At 35.9% G+C, this 17064-nt stretch overlaps 1 protein-coding gene across 3 annotated transcripts in view; it reads right to left on the bottom strand.

Moving 5' to 3' along the window:
• Positions 1-17064, bottom strand: part of PPFIA2 (PTPRF interacting protein alpha 2) — a 335557-nt gene that overhangs the window by 83091 nt on the left and 235402 nt on the right. For all 3 annotated transcript variants that reach the window (XM_050715798.1, XM_050715803.1, XM_050715800.1), the window contains one exon: positions 1549-1665. In XM_050715798.1, coding sequence (XP_050571755.1) covers positions 1549-1665 — 117 coding nt within the window. The remainder of the gene's footprint in view (positions 1-1548; positions 1666-17064) is intronic.

The raw sequence follows: 17064 nt of genomic DNA, 5'->3' as shown, positions 1-17064 counted from the left end.
GGAAGCCTGTTCCAGTGTTTGATCACCCTCACGGTAAAGAATTTTTTCCTAATATCTGGTCTGAACCCCCCTGCTGCAGCTTTTTGACATTCCCACGCCTCCTAACTAGAGGTCACTGGTAGATCCAGTGTCAACATAGTGTCTTGTGGTCTCCCTATTTATAATGCTTTCATTAATATAAGGAGCAAAAGAACAAGCCTTTAATTCATCTCAACAATAAAAACTTAGGTAGTTTTAGGAAGTGTAGAATTTTTCTGGACATAATGGTCTAAAAAAAATCATTCTTAATGATATGTTACTCTGGCTTTTCATTCTTGTTTCATGAATACGCAGGACATAATATCTAAATGACAGATATTCTGATTTCATCTTAGTTCTGCTTATAGGGAAAGAAGTAAGTTGAAGATTTAGTTGCATTTAAAAGCACAAGTGAGGTGGATTTTTTTTTTTTTTAATCGTGGATGTGTCGAACGGTAAGATTCTTCAAGGAAAAAGAAAAAAGGTGAACAGTATTTATTTAGTATATGTTTCTCAACCACATAGATAACTTGAAAAATACACATACATAGTAAACTGCAAAACATATAAACTAATGCTTGCAGTGCAAGTACACTTTAGTAAATTGGATTACCTATAAACTAAATAAGTAATAATGAGTATTATTTTTATAAGTGTGATTTATGCCACTGTTCATCACATGTCATTATAAAAAATACACAATTAGAGAACCAAGCGGCAACTTTACTCAGTTCAGCTGTCTGCAAAATGTTATATTACGCTTGCATATTAATTTAATAACTGTGAATCAAGAGAAGATATGCAACTTCGTTTTATCCATCTGGAAAACTAAGATTCAGAGGAAATCCTTATTTCTAAATCAGATATTCTATAACTTGTCTTTGTTGTTCAGCCTTAAATGGGCAAATAGCCTAACTACTATACAGCTATTTTGTATTGAAAGAATGTTAATTAATATGCTCTTCACTTTTCTTTATATGAGTAAGGATATAAACCTGCAACATGTCAATGTGTAACACAGAGGAAAATGTGTTTTTCTAGTTTTTAGGTCTCTTTGTCATTCCCTGATGGACTACATTGGCAGCAGTTTTTGCATATATGCCCTTTATGTGTATATGCCCTTTGTGCATATATGCCCTAGTATGTATATACAATTACACCTTGCTCTTCTGCCTATGACATAGGGAGGACCACTCAGAAGGAGATGCTATCCTTAACTGCAGCATTTTGAAAAACAAAACAAAAACAAACAAACAAACAATAAAAGTTTACTATAATCTGTAGGCCTAACTCAATATCTGATCAGAGAGCTAAGACCTGCCCATTTGCACTTGCTTTTCATGTGAACAAATTCATTGTTTGACATTGGTTTCAGTGGGCAGACAATATTGTAAATGGAAGTCCCATAAAATATTCACATTATACTTACAATAGATTCACATTACACTTATACTATATTCACATTACAGTGTTACACTGAATCAGTTCTTATATAGATTGTGTGCTCCAATGAAAACTAATATTTTATACCTTTTCATGAACCTTTTGACCTGGCTCCATTCCTTCAATATGCTCTGATTCAGCAGGCCCTTCACCAGCTGCAATTTTCCTTTGAATGTGTGCATTTTGTTCACGCAAAGCTACAATCTGCAAAAGATAGAAAGGAAATGGTCATAGGTATAAGAAAACCAAAAATTACTTAGCAGGCGGTTTGTGAAATCTAGTGACATTTTGATACCAAACTGGCCATTTGTAACATCTGCAATATTAGGTCTATACATGCAGAGAGGTTTAACAAAAAACAAACACAACAAACAAGCAAATAAACTTATATTGCTAATGATTAAGGAGCATTAAGGATACAAAAGAATGACAGAATGTCAGGATATTCAACATTATGTCTTGCTTTATCTTCTATCTTTATTATTCTTTCACATTGAACACAATGGTTACCAAAGTAGCATTACAGGAGAACAGAGCCAAAAGACTATGAAAGAAAAACAAGTGATGTAAAATGAAATTCTAGTTTTATCAACTTTCCAGCACTTAGTAACTGTAACATGAATTTTAAGGGCTTTTTCTTAAGAAAAACATGTACATAAAAGTCCTAAGTGTGGTATTCAATGACTATTTTAATGCAGATACAAGTAGGATTTTTTTTTCCTTTTTCATATTAAAGATACTGCTTCATTTATTTTTAGTGGTATAAAAAGTCCCACACAGTTACTGGAAAATAAGCTGCTTTCTCTTTGCAATATTCTGCTTTCATGAGCATATATAATATAATAAGTGGTTTACCGAATGGATAGCATCGTGTATTACAGTGGAATACTAGTATGATGGGTAGATGCTGGTTTTTGGAAAGCTAGGGTAAATTTAAAGGTTTCTATCACTCTATTATATATGCATAAATCCCGAGTCAAAAACACCCTAAAATACTGCCCTGTCCTGAAAGAAAAAAGCATGTTGTAGTAGGGAAGACCTAAGTCAGTACTACTTGGTAAGCATGTTCAGCAGTTAGGAATTTGTGGGACTTGAAGTAACTAGTAGATGGAAATCTACATTAAAAAATATATGTACTTTGGTCTGAATAATTTATTTTGAAAGTGTTTTTTTGTTTGTTTGTTTGTTTGTTTTGGGGGGAGGGGTTCAAATTTTACTTTTAATTTATGTTTAAGTTCTGATTGTAATAACTATTTGAATCAGCTCTGGCCAGCATTTGAGATCTAAGGGACACATCGCTCTACATAATTCTTCCTTAATATAAATGTGGAAAAGTGTTTTGAGTCAGGCAGTTTCACTCCTCACTGATTTTCAAGTTCCAGCCCTTGATGCATTTGTGTGATTTCCACTGGTTTCAGTGTCAAGACCAAGACTGGAGGGCAAAATTTCACCCACAACAATTATATGAAAATATAAAAGAGTGGGAATTAAAATTGTGTGAGACAATATGTGTCTTCTGGGAATGTACAAACACACTGTGCTTTAAAAGGCTTTTTGCCTAAGGAAATCTTTATAATCTCATTAGCAGTGATTCCTTTTGTATAGTCATTGGTAATTTAAAAATTTAAAAACTTTTTCTCTGAATAGCTCCACTATTTTTATTTATTTATTTATTTATTTATTTATTTATTTTTTGGTATGATGCAAATAGTTCTTAAACCTAAACTAAAGAAATAATGGTTTACAGCAAGAAAAATTAGCTAATAAAATTAGCTAATAAGGCTATAAGTGACTTTCAGGTAGCTTAAAGGAGATACTTCAAAGTATGTATTATAAAATAATGATTTACAGAGAGTAACTGTAAATTATGTGAAATAAATGTAAAATCATGGAATATGTTAACTGTCAGCTGACAATAGATCTGGAGTTTCATACAATAATCATTGATCCATTAAAATGCAGACTTCAGTATGACATCATCTTGATTTATCACCTATTTCTAATACAAATCCTTAATCATCCTTCACATCAGTAAGAACATGGTGTAAACATGATTACAAAATTTTATCATTTCTTCACACATTGCACAACAGTTTTTTTTTTTTTTCCTCTTTTGGTATTTAGATACCTTTGGACCACCACTTTTAAAATAACTAACTAAATAAAATTATACCCTCAAAGTGAAATGCAAATAAAAGCATCTAACATTGTATACTATTATTTGGGGGGATTCACTTAATTTTGAATACTTAGGAACAATGTCTTTGCCAAAAATCCCTCATTTTTAAGGCTAATTGTTACAATGTTTTTGTTACTGAAAAGGATACAGAGTAACAACATGCAGGAGCAGAATGAAGTTTCAAGTCTGGCCCATCTTAAAAGTATCAGCTCTAGTGGTCACATAGCAGTTCTAAGTTGTGAAGAACTACACAGCTAATTTGCTTTCATACTTGTTCTCTTTTCCTGATTTAATGAATAAATTAATTGAGAATTAATGATCCTAAGACAGCAAGGAAACTCTCCTCCTGTTGCCTTACAAATAAAAATGAATTTTTACTTTTCACTTTGTTAAAGGAGAGGGTTTTTTATTATTATCACACTTGCATTTATTGCTTATTTCTTATTTAACTTGAACTTTTTAAAGTGTGCAAAATATTTACAAATGTGCTAATTTAGTTACTGAAAAAAATTATCTAACTTTCTACACAGGTAGTCACACCAAAACATGGCTGTACGGGTTATGAGGATGTATGACTTAGGTGCAGATGAAGATGCAGATGACTCTTAAGTTTTTACCTAGGAAGCCTCTAAATCTTTCTTCTCAAAATTCTGATGATCATTACAACAACAGATAATAATATTACAAATCTAGGTAAGTGAGTGATTGTTCAGTATTGATAAAACTCAGTAGTACTGCTTCTGAGAAATAAGAACATACATATTCCTTATATTTATGTTTTTATGTTTATGCAATCCAGCTTAACGTACCTCTTACAAAGTATGTCTTGTCTACAGTAAGCTTTTCAACTATCTACATATTATTTAACCCTATAAGGCAATAATATTTGATATAATTCTTAATGGTTTTCATGCTAAATTCTCTTTTGAAAAAGAAAAGGGTAATATTATTGAGGATGAAGTCATATGTGCTTAAATTAAATTAACAGAAGACATTAATAAAAATAAATGTGCACGAATACCATCGTTATTATTGAAAACTGGACAGTCAACCTTGGGTTCAAGTCCAAGTACTACCTCCTAAAATATGATCAAACATATCACAAAGTTTTTTCCTCATTAGTTTCTGAATGCGGTCCTCAAATCTTTAGACTACTTTTCTAAATCACTATTACAGACATTATTTTCCCATTTAGCACACTTGCAAAGCTTTTGACCTAGACCACAGTAACACATTTCAACGTCACTTAAATCTGGAGTGTAAAATTGCAGAGAAGCTGGTACTCCCATAGTTAAGTCCTAAGATATCTTTCTATCTTAAGTCTAAATTTGGATCCCTACTAACTTTGCCAAACTCAATCAAGTAAACTGAAAATTCACAATAATATATATATATATATATATATATATATATTTGATTTAGAAGAATGAAAAAGAATTGTGGATTTAAATCTAGAGTACTAGTTCTCTAGCTGGAACTTTCTAAATGTTGTGGCTTAATCTGATGAAGATACCCCAAAACCTAAAAAATGTTCCTTAACCTTGCGTTCTTCTCACAGGCATGTTGATCTCTGTAGACCTTTGTGCAGTTCTCTACTTCCTGAGAGGCTATTCATTACCTCATTATAATTCCAGGCTTTCGATAACTAATTTACTGTGAACACAATATAAGAGGGATTTTGTAGTTGACCGCTCAGGGTGCCTCAGAGCTTGGAAGCTGGAGAACATTGCTGGGTGTGTTAGACAGTAAGATTTGGAGTGAATCAGAGAATAATGACCAGTAAGGGACCAGATAAAACAGAGCCCTTGCCATTAGGCTTATAAATGTTCTGACATCCTTAGGGAGAAGGCATTGTTACTATTAATGTGTATCTTAGATTATAAATCACAAGAAGAATATTCTGGGTACCTTTCCTACCCGTAAAAATTTTTTCTTGAAATCCTGGCCTGTGACCCCACAACAGAGCATGCTCTACTTAAGGCAAAAATGCCCTTAGCTATCCTGTATCATCCATTGACTTAAGACACAAATACAATAGCTGAGCTGAAAATCTTGAATATATCTGGCTGGCACAGAGCAGGATAACTGAAAAGCTAAAGTGCTGAATGCTGAGATTAAAGTGGTTATCTGATTCCTTCTGTAAAAGCTGGAGAGAGAAACACTGTCAGCATATCTTCTGTGTCTGAAAGAGGTGGGATGAACAACATGCATATCTTTTCTCCTGGCTGAAAACACGTGATTATATTAAATTTAAGTGCTTCCATTATGATGGCTAAATAGAAGCAAAATTAATCCCATCAAGGAAGTGAAGAAATTCGAGGAAAAAAATCATGTTATGAACCAAAAAGCATGCTGCTAGTATAGTATTATACTATAGTGTAACATTACTATACTATATATATAATATATTGCTATACTACACCATTGTTATACTATATATACACTATATACCATGTATTATTATACTATATATACCTAGGGGTGCTGTTTGACAAGAAGCATGTCATGCGCTTTCGATGTGTGCTTGCTGCACAGAAAGCCAACTGTATCCTGGGCTGCATCAAAAGAAGTATGGCCAGCAGGTCAAGGGATGTGATTCTCCCCCTCGACTCTGCTCCTGTGAGATTCCAGTCTTGCATTCAGCTCTGGGACCAGAGCACAAGAAGGAAATAGACATATTGGAACAAGTCCAGAGGAGGCCCACAAAGATGACCAGAGGGCTGGAGCAGCTCTCCTACGAAGAGAGGCTGAGAGAGTTGGGGTTGTTCAGCCTGGAGTACAGAAGACTCCAGGGAGACCTTAAAGCTGCCTTCCAGTACCTAAAGAGGGCCTACAGGAAAGCTGGAGAGGGACTCTTTGTCAGGGAGTGCAGTGATAGGACGATGAATAATGGCTTTAAACTAGAAAAGGGTATGTTTAGATTAGAGATTAGGAGGAAATTCTTCACTGTGAGGGTGGTGAGACACTGGAACAGGTTGCCCAGAGCAGCCGATGCCGAATGGATGTGGATGCCGAATCCATAGAAGTGTTCAAGGCCAAGCTGGATGGGAGCAACCTGGTCTAGCTTGAGGTGTCCCTGTCATGGCAGGGGGTTGGAATTAGATGATCTTTAGGGTCCCTTCCAACCCAAACCATTCTATGATTCTATATCATAGTATAATACAGTATAGTTGGTCCTGCCCACTCCTTAGATGTGGTGGGGAAAATTTCTCCAGTTACCTCATGGATGCTTTTTTTCCTCTCAGTGTGTATAACAGTACAGACAAATAAATACTCACAGTGTGTATAACAGTACAGACAAATAAATATAGTTATATGCTTTCAAAAGTATAAGGCCTCTATGGAGGCTAAATAAAATACTGTTCTAATTTTTAAATAGTTGCATAATCAATTTCTCTATTGACTATTTCTTCAATGTTTTTGCTATTTAAATTGTGTTTAAAACCATCTGCCAATAAAGGATTTAAATGTAATTACTGTAATCACCTTGTTTTAATTTGTTTTCCATGGAATATACGCTTGTATGTAGAGATATAAAGATATTTAAATTAATTAATAAGCACATAAAGCTAAAATATTACAGGTGTTTATTTTTGTAGGATTCTTTCTGATGTTTAAAACAGTGATAAATATTTTTGACTTGATTATTTCATTTTTATACTTTGAAGTTTTTAATTTATTAACTTTACGAATTTTAGAACTAGTTAAATATAATTTTTGTGGATAACAAAAGCTCTGAACAACATATATAGTGTTTGACAGACCCTTAAAAACAGTAAGAAGCTGGATCAATTAAAGAACCTTTTTTGGTGTCAAAATGTCAAAGATTTTAGGTCTTTGAAAAGCTATTTTTTATATACTTTTCCTACCTTAAACTATTGAACTGGTTTCTTTGATCTTTCAACATTGAAACAAATCTGTTCTAGCCAATTAAACTCTGATTCCCATTTTTCACTTTGCTACAGCTGACAGACCTGCAAGGTTTTTATTTTTATTATTTTTATATTTTTCTTAAATTGAAATAGTCCAGTCAAAAATATGTTTCTTTCTACATGGATGATATGATAAGCCAAACTTCTTGTGAATATATTATGTCAGTTTTCCATCCAGCTCTTATCTAAGTCTTTCAGAGAACAGTGAAACTGACTACTTGGATGTCCTCCTACATTATTTTATCATAACAGTCTATATTTAAACAGTGTTAAATATCAGATTTCAGTCTACTGAATTTAGACTCCCAGTTTGACTTTGCTTTAATTTTGAGAGGGATAGCTTATGTGAAAGTTTAATCAATGTCTATCATTTTATATGGTAATAATTAGGTGTAGCGCATGGAAAAAAAGGATGCTTAGAGATTGGGGTGGTTTCCTATGCCTTCTGCCTGAATGGAATTTAAATCCTAATTCATAAACATAAATGCACTTTTTTTTCAAATTATATTTCTAATTTGTATTAATGTCAACACAGCATTTCAGAAGCCACTGGTTAGACCTTTAAGAGACATTTAAATAAGATGATTGATTGAAATTATTTCACAGAATCACAGAATCATCTAGATTGGAAGAGACCTCCAAAATAACCTAGTCCAACCTCTGACCTAACACTAACAAGTCCTCCACTAAACCATATCACTAAGCTCAACATCTAAACGTCTTTTAAAGACCTCCAGGGATGGCGACTCAGCCACTTCCCTGGGCAGCCCATTCCAATGCCTAACAACCCTTTTGGTAAAGAAGTTCTTCCTAATATCCAACCTAAAACTCCCCTGGAGCAACTTTAGCCCATTCCCCCTCGTCCTGTCACCAGGCACGTAGGAGAATAGACCAATCCCCACCTCGCTACAGCCTCCTTTAAGGTACCTATAGAGAGCGATAAGGTCACCCCTGAGCCTCCTCTTCTCCAGGCTGAACAATCCCAGCTCCCTCAGCCACTCCTCATAAGCCTTGTTCTCCAGACCCCTCACCAGCTTTGTCGCCCTTCTCTGGACTCTCTCGAGCACCTCCATGTCCTTCTTGTAGTGAGGGGCCCAAAACTGAACACAGTACTCGAGGTGCGGCCTCACCAGAGCCGAGTACAGGGGGACAATCACTTCCCTAGCCCTGCTGGCCACACTGCTTCTTATACAGGCCAGGATGCTGTTGGCCTTCTTGGCCACCTGAGCACACTGCTGGCTCATGTTCAGCTGCCTATCAACCAGTACTCCCAGGTCCTTCTCTGCCAGGCAGCTTTCCAGCCACTCATCTCCCAGCCTGTAGCTCTGCTTGGGGTTGTTGCGCCCCAGGTGCAGGACCCGGCGCTTGGCCTTGTTGAACTTCATACAGTTGGCCTCAGCCCATCGGTCCAGCCTATCCAGATCCTCCTGCAGAGCCTTCCTACCCTCGAGCAGATTGACACACGCACCTAACTTGGTGTCATCTGCAAACTTACTGAGGGTGCACTCAATCCCCTCATCCAGGTCATCGATAAAGATATTAAAGAGGACTGGCCCCAGTACTGAGCCCTGGGGGACGCCACTAGTGACCGGCCTCCAACTGGATTTGACTCCACTCACCACAACTCTTTGGGCCCGGCTATCCAGCCAGTTTCTAACCCAATGAAGCGTACGCCAGTCCAAACCAAGAGCAGCCAGTTTCTTGAGGAGAATGTTGTGGGAAATGGTGTCAAAAGCCTTACTGAAATCAAGGTAGACCACATCAACAGCCTTTCCCTCATCCACCAGGCACGTCACTTTGTCATAGAAGGAGATCAGGTTCGTCAAGCAGGACCTGCCTTTCATAAACCCATGCTGACTGGGCCTGATCACCTGGTTGCCCTGCAAGTGCCGTATGATGACATTCAAGATAATCTGCTCCATGAGCTTCCCTGGCACTGATGTCAAACTAACAGGCCTATAGTTCCCCGGGTCTACCCTCCGGCCCTTCTTGCAGATGGGCGTCACGTTTGCTAGCCGATTTTAAGTGTACTATGTACAATTGTACTATGTACAATTTTAATTTTACTATGATGGAATAATGACAGGATTTGTCATTATTAATATTTTATTTTAGTTATAGGGGTAGAAATGCATGTGAATTTTCTTGACATTTTACACATAACTTCTGAAATGAATTATAATGGTAATCAGTCTTGTGTATCATCAGGATCTTGTATTAACAATACACTGTATTTCTTTCACTCTTTGATGGAGGAAAGACACAGCATGGAATGTACACCTGCAAAATCTTTTCATTAAAAAACAAATTGAACCTTTTGTGAATCTGAGTAAAAGCTAGGTATTATGAAAAGAGAATTTGTCATGGGACATTTAAAACCAAACAAAGGCAATTATGTCATATTTTATGTGCTCCTCAGGGCAGGTTTAGAAAGGATGCCCCTCATTCAGTGGGGGTCACCTGAATGCCTGCTGTAAATTGTAAGAACAGGACTTGCATAAAAACCTCAGATATGTCAAAATATTAATTTGAATTGTATTTCTCCTTGAGTAAAAATAAATCTTTTAATAATTCTGTTCAAAAGAGACTTTCAATATTTAATTAGAAAGCCACTGGATAGTTTCAAATTTTACTGCAATTTTAATGACTCTGTCAGCTGAGGTGTGACAGATTTAGATGCAGTACTTTAAGACATTTGTGCCTACATCCTCGCAGTCTGAGTTTATCAGCAGGATATCAGAAGCAGCATAAGTGCATGCCCATGAGATGCCATTCACAACTTCGCACTTGAACACAGTTTTGTGTGATGCAAGACCAGGAATGCTGATATCCAAGGCACAGAAATGCATTCTCCATTATAAGGGCAGGGAATGTTATAATTTTGGATTGGTAGCTAAAAATGACTACTTCCACTGCTCTAAGAGATCATATTTGGTTCTAAGCCTCTACAGATCTACTACCTACAAAAGTATCTCTATCACTTTCTTTGTTGTGATGCTTAACTCCTTGTAATCATTAATTCACTTGTCTTCACAACTGCCCTCACCATGGAAGATTAAAATACTAGTGGTCCATATACCTCAAGAATGGTATGTATGTTAGGAACACATTTTCTGTTGAAGACGGAGGCTAAATACTCTTCAAAGTACAAAGGAAATCTATTCACAGGTAAAGGGACAAATATTTGAAATTTCTTAGCAGATTGTTCCAGTTTACAAAGTTAGTGTAATTTACAAACCAAAAGCAAAACAAATTATCAAAGTGGTATCTTTCCATCCACTGCTTTCCTGCTTATACTCCTTTTTATCCCTCTCCTATGTAATCACTTGCAGCCTCATGATTTCTGAATTGTAGCACTTATAGTACTGCATAGTGCACACTTACCTGCATTTTTTTTTCCATATATTCACAACACTGGATAAATTAGTGTTAGGTTGCAAGACAGACAGCTCATGAAATCACAGGCAACAACTCTGTATAGGTATATAAGTACTCAAACTGGTAAGAAAAGATTTCAATGGAAATCTCCCTTTATAATACAGTTGCAAGTGATCTGAATGAGCAGTTACATTTTTCCTATAAATAAAAACTTTATTGAGATTTTTAATCTTTTTCTGGCAAGAAGATTAGCTATTTCTAGTCTATAAACATATTCCAACTGAAAACTTCAATTTTTAATGATGCCTAAGATGTACATAACTGAAGGCCTGGGGGAAACCTAACATTCATTTATATGAGTATTGCTCGAGTCTCTGTGCATTTGTTTATGTTGAGTTACCCGCCCTGGCATGAGATAAGAAACCAGGCAGGAAAGGCAAAATCATGACCCAGTCAAAGAGTATTCCCTTAGACACAGCAGTGGTTCTTGTTGCTGGGGGAGAGGCCATCACAGCCTTAGCACTGCTAGCTCAGTGGAGAGACTAGAGATCAAAATGGACTAATCTGCTAAACGAGTTACAAGAGGCACTGGCAGCAATTGCCAGCTGAGGCAGCTGCTGGGCACTGAGATCACCTGAGGAATGGCTCTGCCATAAGAAAAGGATGGCTGAATGCCCAGGGCAAGCAGTGGGAGTCTGAGGCCATGGCAGGTCTACCTCGAGGCCTGCCAGGCAATGCCAGGTCTGCGTTAGGTCTCTGGTATTTCACATCCACTTTCTCTGTGTAAATTTTCGCACGATAAAACATATTTTGCATGGAAGAAACCAATTCAAAGTTACATCATGTTGTCACTGTTCGCAAGCTCCTGGAGGAAACCTTGCATGTGCCAAGCCACAGAGTCCTCCAGCTAAGAGCACAACAGCAGTTGCAACCACAGGCCTGTAGGAAGGCAGCTGGATCACAGGCTCTCACCGTGAGAAGCAGAGGTACCAACCCAGCACCTGCTGTGGTGAAAAGTCATACTTGGAGCACTGCAAAATGTTCTCTGAATTAGCAGCTTGATCCATGTTTCAACAAGACCTGTTTGATTTCAGTACCTACAACTGTGATACAATGCACCAGCTTAGGTTATTTTGGCAGATATTCAGATCCCTGCCATCTAAACCTTCACAAGGAATCTTTTTCTTAATACAAACTTGCAAATAATTAACATTACTCAACCAACTCTATTTAGTTGTCCAATAATGATGAGTTTCTTAGCTTGTCATAAAGATCAACACTTTTTAGATTATTTCCAACAATGCAGGTGATTGAGGCAAGAGCAATGTGAAGTTTCTTCTGGCCAGTAGCTCCTGTTGCACTGCAAGTGCTCTCTCTGGCATCATGGTTAGCAATAGACCACAGAATGAGAGGTATCATGGTGTGGACTGACTTACAGTCTAACAGTTTAAATTCCACACAGAAAATGACAGAATGTTGACTTAGCTACACGATTTACCACAAATTCTGATTTGCTCCATTTTTTATGTTGATCAAAGGAAGAGTCCAAACAGGAAGTTTGCCTCATCCTCGAGTAAGAGTATTCTAGTGAGATAGTCCAGTAATGAGACCACCAAAGTCCTCCTGAAAAACACAGGGAGGATGTGTGTGTGACTTAACCACCTTCTCACCATTCACTAGACAACAGCAGCTCAAAGTCTTAAGATTCGTCAGCTTTTGTCAAATAACGAAAACTTCACCTAACAAAGTGTGTGACTTTGGTAGATGGGATAAAGAAATCCCTGAAGGCAGATAACAATTAATTTTTATCAACAGAAAAGGAAAATATTTCCAGTGAACAACATGAAATGAAAAAAAAATAAAAATCATTTGTTCATTCCATTTAACCAAACCTGAAACTCCATTTTGGTTGCAGGTTGTGTTTTTGGAATTTCTGTTGTGACTTCACACATTCTAAAATCTCAGTAGTTGTGAACTTTCTTTTAACACTGGAATTTAAATTTTTCATCAAATTTTGGTCTCATAGATCAATACTATTTTACTCGGTAAAGATTATTTGAAACCACAGTTCAAAAATTTCTGATTATTTAATAGTAGATGCAATTGAATAACAGGTTCAAGAATTAAAAGTGAAATAAATAAAATAAACCAATGGATTTTAGTGTCCATTGTGACATGGCTCTTTATGAAGACTCACAGGATCTGCAATACGTATCCACACATTAATATATATAGCTCTAAAATCTTAAGCATGACAGCAATTTTGTACTGCTTTTGAAAAGCTATTTTTTAAAAAATCACAAATACTAGTTAAAGCAGCAACTTTAACTATTTAGTTAACTGAATAGTTTAACTTTAAAACAGCACCAACTGTTTAATCTATTCTTCTCCCCACTTCCTGGCCATATAATTCTAATGGATTCCAGTCCATCCTTTTATTTCAGAAAATCTGTTCCGCTGCAATCACCAGTAAGGGGACAAGTAGGATTTCTCTTCCACCAATGTGGTCTCTTACTATGGAGGTCCAGGCCATTTTCCAAGGAACAGAATCATTAAAACTTCTGAGTACCTTGCTTTTTGTGTAAGGCTGATGAGAGGTTTTAGAAGGGTTGATCTTAAGAAAAGGCCCATTGTCTGACGCATCTGCTTTGTAAATAACTGAGACAAAGACTTTATATCAATGTACCTCTGTGTAGCTTTCTTTCCCCATAACTTGCCTAATAAAAGCATTTTTCTTTTCTTTTCTTTTCTTTTCTTTTCTTTTCTTTTCTTTTCTTTTCTTTTCTTTTCTTTTCTTTTCTTTTCTTTTCTCTTCTCTTCTCTTCTCTTCTCTTCTCTTCTCTTCTTTTCTCTTCTCTTTTTTCTTTTCTTTTCTTTTCTTTTCTTTTCTTTTCTTTTCTTTTCTTTTCTTTTCTTTTCTTTTCTTTTCTTTTCTTTTCTTTTCTTTTCTTTTCTTTTCCTTTCCTTTCCTTTCCTTTCCTTTCCTTTCCTTTCCTTTCCTTTCCTTTCCTTTCCTTTCCTTTCCTTTCCTTTCCTTTCCTTTCCTTTCTTGCCTTGCTTTCACCCCTCCACCCCCCCCCCCCTTTTTTTTTTTCCAGTGCGGTAAAACAAAGTATTAAGGCAAAGAAACAGATTTTATTTTATTTACTTTTTTTTTTTTTTTTTATCTGACAAGCAAATGCAGAATTTTGGAGCTATCCCTGTATAAGATGAAATTAATTAAAACCTTCCAGAATTTTACAGACATTAACAAATGCACATTCTGACTTAATAAACCAAACTCATCATAAATCCATAAAGAACCTTTAAAAACAACAGATAAAAATTAATCTTCTTGCAGATTTCTTTAATGCCAAAATTCTTTAGTTTTTCCACTCAGCAGTGTAGGTTCTGAGCTTTCCAAACAGCTATATTTAAAAGTACAATTATGAACTCAGAGCTTTTTTTCACAACAGTTAGGAGCTGAAATAACTACAGACTGTGCAGCATTGTAAGCAACATCAGCCACACTTTGAGAAAACAAAAGAAAAAGAAAAAAAAACAAACAACTTTCCAGATTGCAGAAATAACTTTTCAAGTTGGGGATTGAAACCTTCAGCAATAACAGCCCCCCTTGGATCTCACTATGGAGAAGGAAAAATACACTTTTTTTTAACTTGGTAGTCTGTCCTCTTCCATTCAACTACTTAAATGAATCAGACAAATTTATAAGTTGGGCTTTTGTAGCATTTTGAAAATTCACTTTAAAAATAAGTGTTCATGTCTGACTGACAACCTCAGCTAGGTTTATGTTATGTTTGTCTGGATTCCAGTACATTTTCTTGCTAGTCAGGTAGTGAGCTTTCCAGAAACTTTACACAATTGAGCCAAAACATATCCTGACATGTCAAGAAAAATACTACTTTATTCAAAGACAAAAAATGGTAGGAGTTATGAATAATACATATTTTCAATATTTTTCACCGTACATTCTTCTTTTCCTTCATTTTTGAGTTTACTGACCTTCTAAGGTTTTCTTCTGAGGAAGAAATCCTCATTAAGGTGAGAGCAACCTCACGAGGAAGTTTTTATAACCTTGTTGGTTGTACAGTGGTAGACCTAATGAAAACAGACCTTGTATGTTTGTGCATTATGGAGCTTAAAAAAGCAGAAAATTAAATAAATAAATAAATCTATATGCTTATACTCAGTGGCCAAGAAGCATCACCCTATCATTACTAGAAAGCCAGCACATGCTGGCTAATTCTGCATGAGAATTTATGTTCAGATTTATAGCAATGTTATTCAGCCTCATCAGAGGGACATTGTAAAAGATAGTTGGCTTAAAAAGTCAGTCAGGTCTTTACCTTGTGGCAAAAGGGTGAGGTCATACACTGAGATCCGGCCCTGGGTGAGACTACTAACCATAGTTGTGATCTTTCACTGTTGGTGGTTGGTGCTCATGATACCTATTGACAGGTTCTAGGTGTCAAAGTTTTATCAACGTGTCTATGAGGGCACTTCTGTTTGTGACCAGGGTACTGTGGTCCAGGGGCGGCCCATGGCTGGGGCACTCAGCTGGCTGCAGGGCCTCCTTCCATCTTCTGAGGCCATCAGTGAGCACTGTCTCTTTCTGAACCAAGTGCCTGGATTGGCAGCCATTTTTATGCTTTAAATGTAATAATACACCAATGTTTTGTGCTGGTAATAAGGCAATAGGCTTTATTAGTCTCCTTCACTTCATTATGAGTTCTGAACCAAATTAAGTTTTATTGTGCAAATAACTGCTTTGTGCTATTGCGCATGGTCTACAGCATGCACCATTTATTTCTATGATGTACTGGTAATGCTTTGTAAACAGAATGGAAGCCATTTAAAGCAATTGTGCAGTTACTATTATGAAAAAAATATCTGTCAGGATTTTTCACAGAAGATTACTGGGTACATTTCAGTACATTTTCTTCAGAAACTCTTATGAAAGTAAACAAAAAGGTGCTACTTTTAATTTGTCACAAAAATTGTGCAGTGAAACATGATACAGTGAATGAACTGTTTTTTACATAGACTAGCACAATGGAAATATAATAACAAATTTCAATTACATGGTTGTATCACAGTATGTATTTGACAGCTACTGACTAATTTCTCTCACTTTTTTTAAACCAAGCTCAACAAAATAGTAGCAAAATTATTATGCTTTCATTATTACTCTCACAAAGACACTTGTAATGTACCCAAACCAGGATACAAAATCCCAAGAGTCCTTTGGGAGCAGAGGGAATTATTTCCAGCTGGCCAGAACTGAGAACATATTTGGCAGAAATATTATGATCTTCATTGTTTACCACAACATATGACTTACTGAAATATATATATATATAGATATTACATATATATGTTATATGTAACATATATTGTATTTATACACACCCTGCATATGTATATATGCACATATATTTATATATGCACACTCTGTATATACACACATACATATATTTATGCACGGTGTGCATACATATATATATTTGTACATTCAAACATATTTTTGATATTCAAGACATTGAAAAAAACAATTAAAATAATGTGCATCTAGGGTTTTATGTATTTGCTCTTAGTATATAAGCATTTAATTGATAACTACCAATGCTTAAGGTAAAAACAATTTAGCTATTTACACTGCAAATCTAGTTTCCTCCTCTGATTACATTAATATATTTCTCTCTGAGTCAAAACAGTCTTCCCAAAATAACATTTTATATGCTTTCTCTGTATAGTGTAATCTAGAGAGTTTAAGAGTTTAGATTTAAGTGGACACGTCTGCTATGAAAAACCCACTATTCTGCATGTGTAGTCAGTTTTATTAGATTTTCCATATACTGTATCTGTATTAAAATCACCGTCTGTGTTACTGATTGTACAAAACATGAAAATACAACAGATAGGGTATGAATAAGAATCCAGAAAGGAAATGAACCTTACCCCAGAATTACAGTTTAGAGTATCAAACCCTGATCTGCATTCACAAAGAGAGGAAATCCCAACTTAAATCTTCTCAGTCTGTTGAAATTAAAGCACTGTAGAGTGAATTAAAGTCTAAATTTCAGAAACTAAACCCAAACATCCATTTAATTTTAG

This window comes from Cygnus atratus, chromosome 1, assembly GCF_013377495.2.
Source record: "Cygnus atratus isolate AKBS03 ecotype Queensland, Australia chromosome 1, CAtr_DNAZoo_HiC_assembly, whole genome shotgun sequence".
NCBI classification, from domain to species: domain Eukaryota; kingdom Metazoa; phylum Chordata; class Aves; order Anseriformes; family Anatidae; genus Cygnus; species Cygnus atratus.
This window is presented reverse-complemented; position numbering and strand designations above follow the sequence as displayed.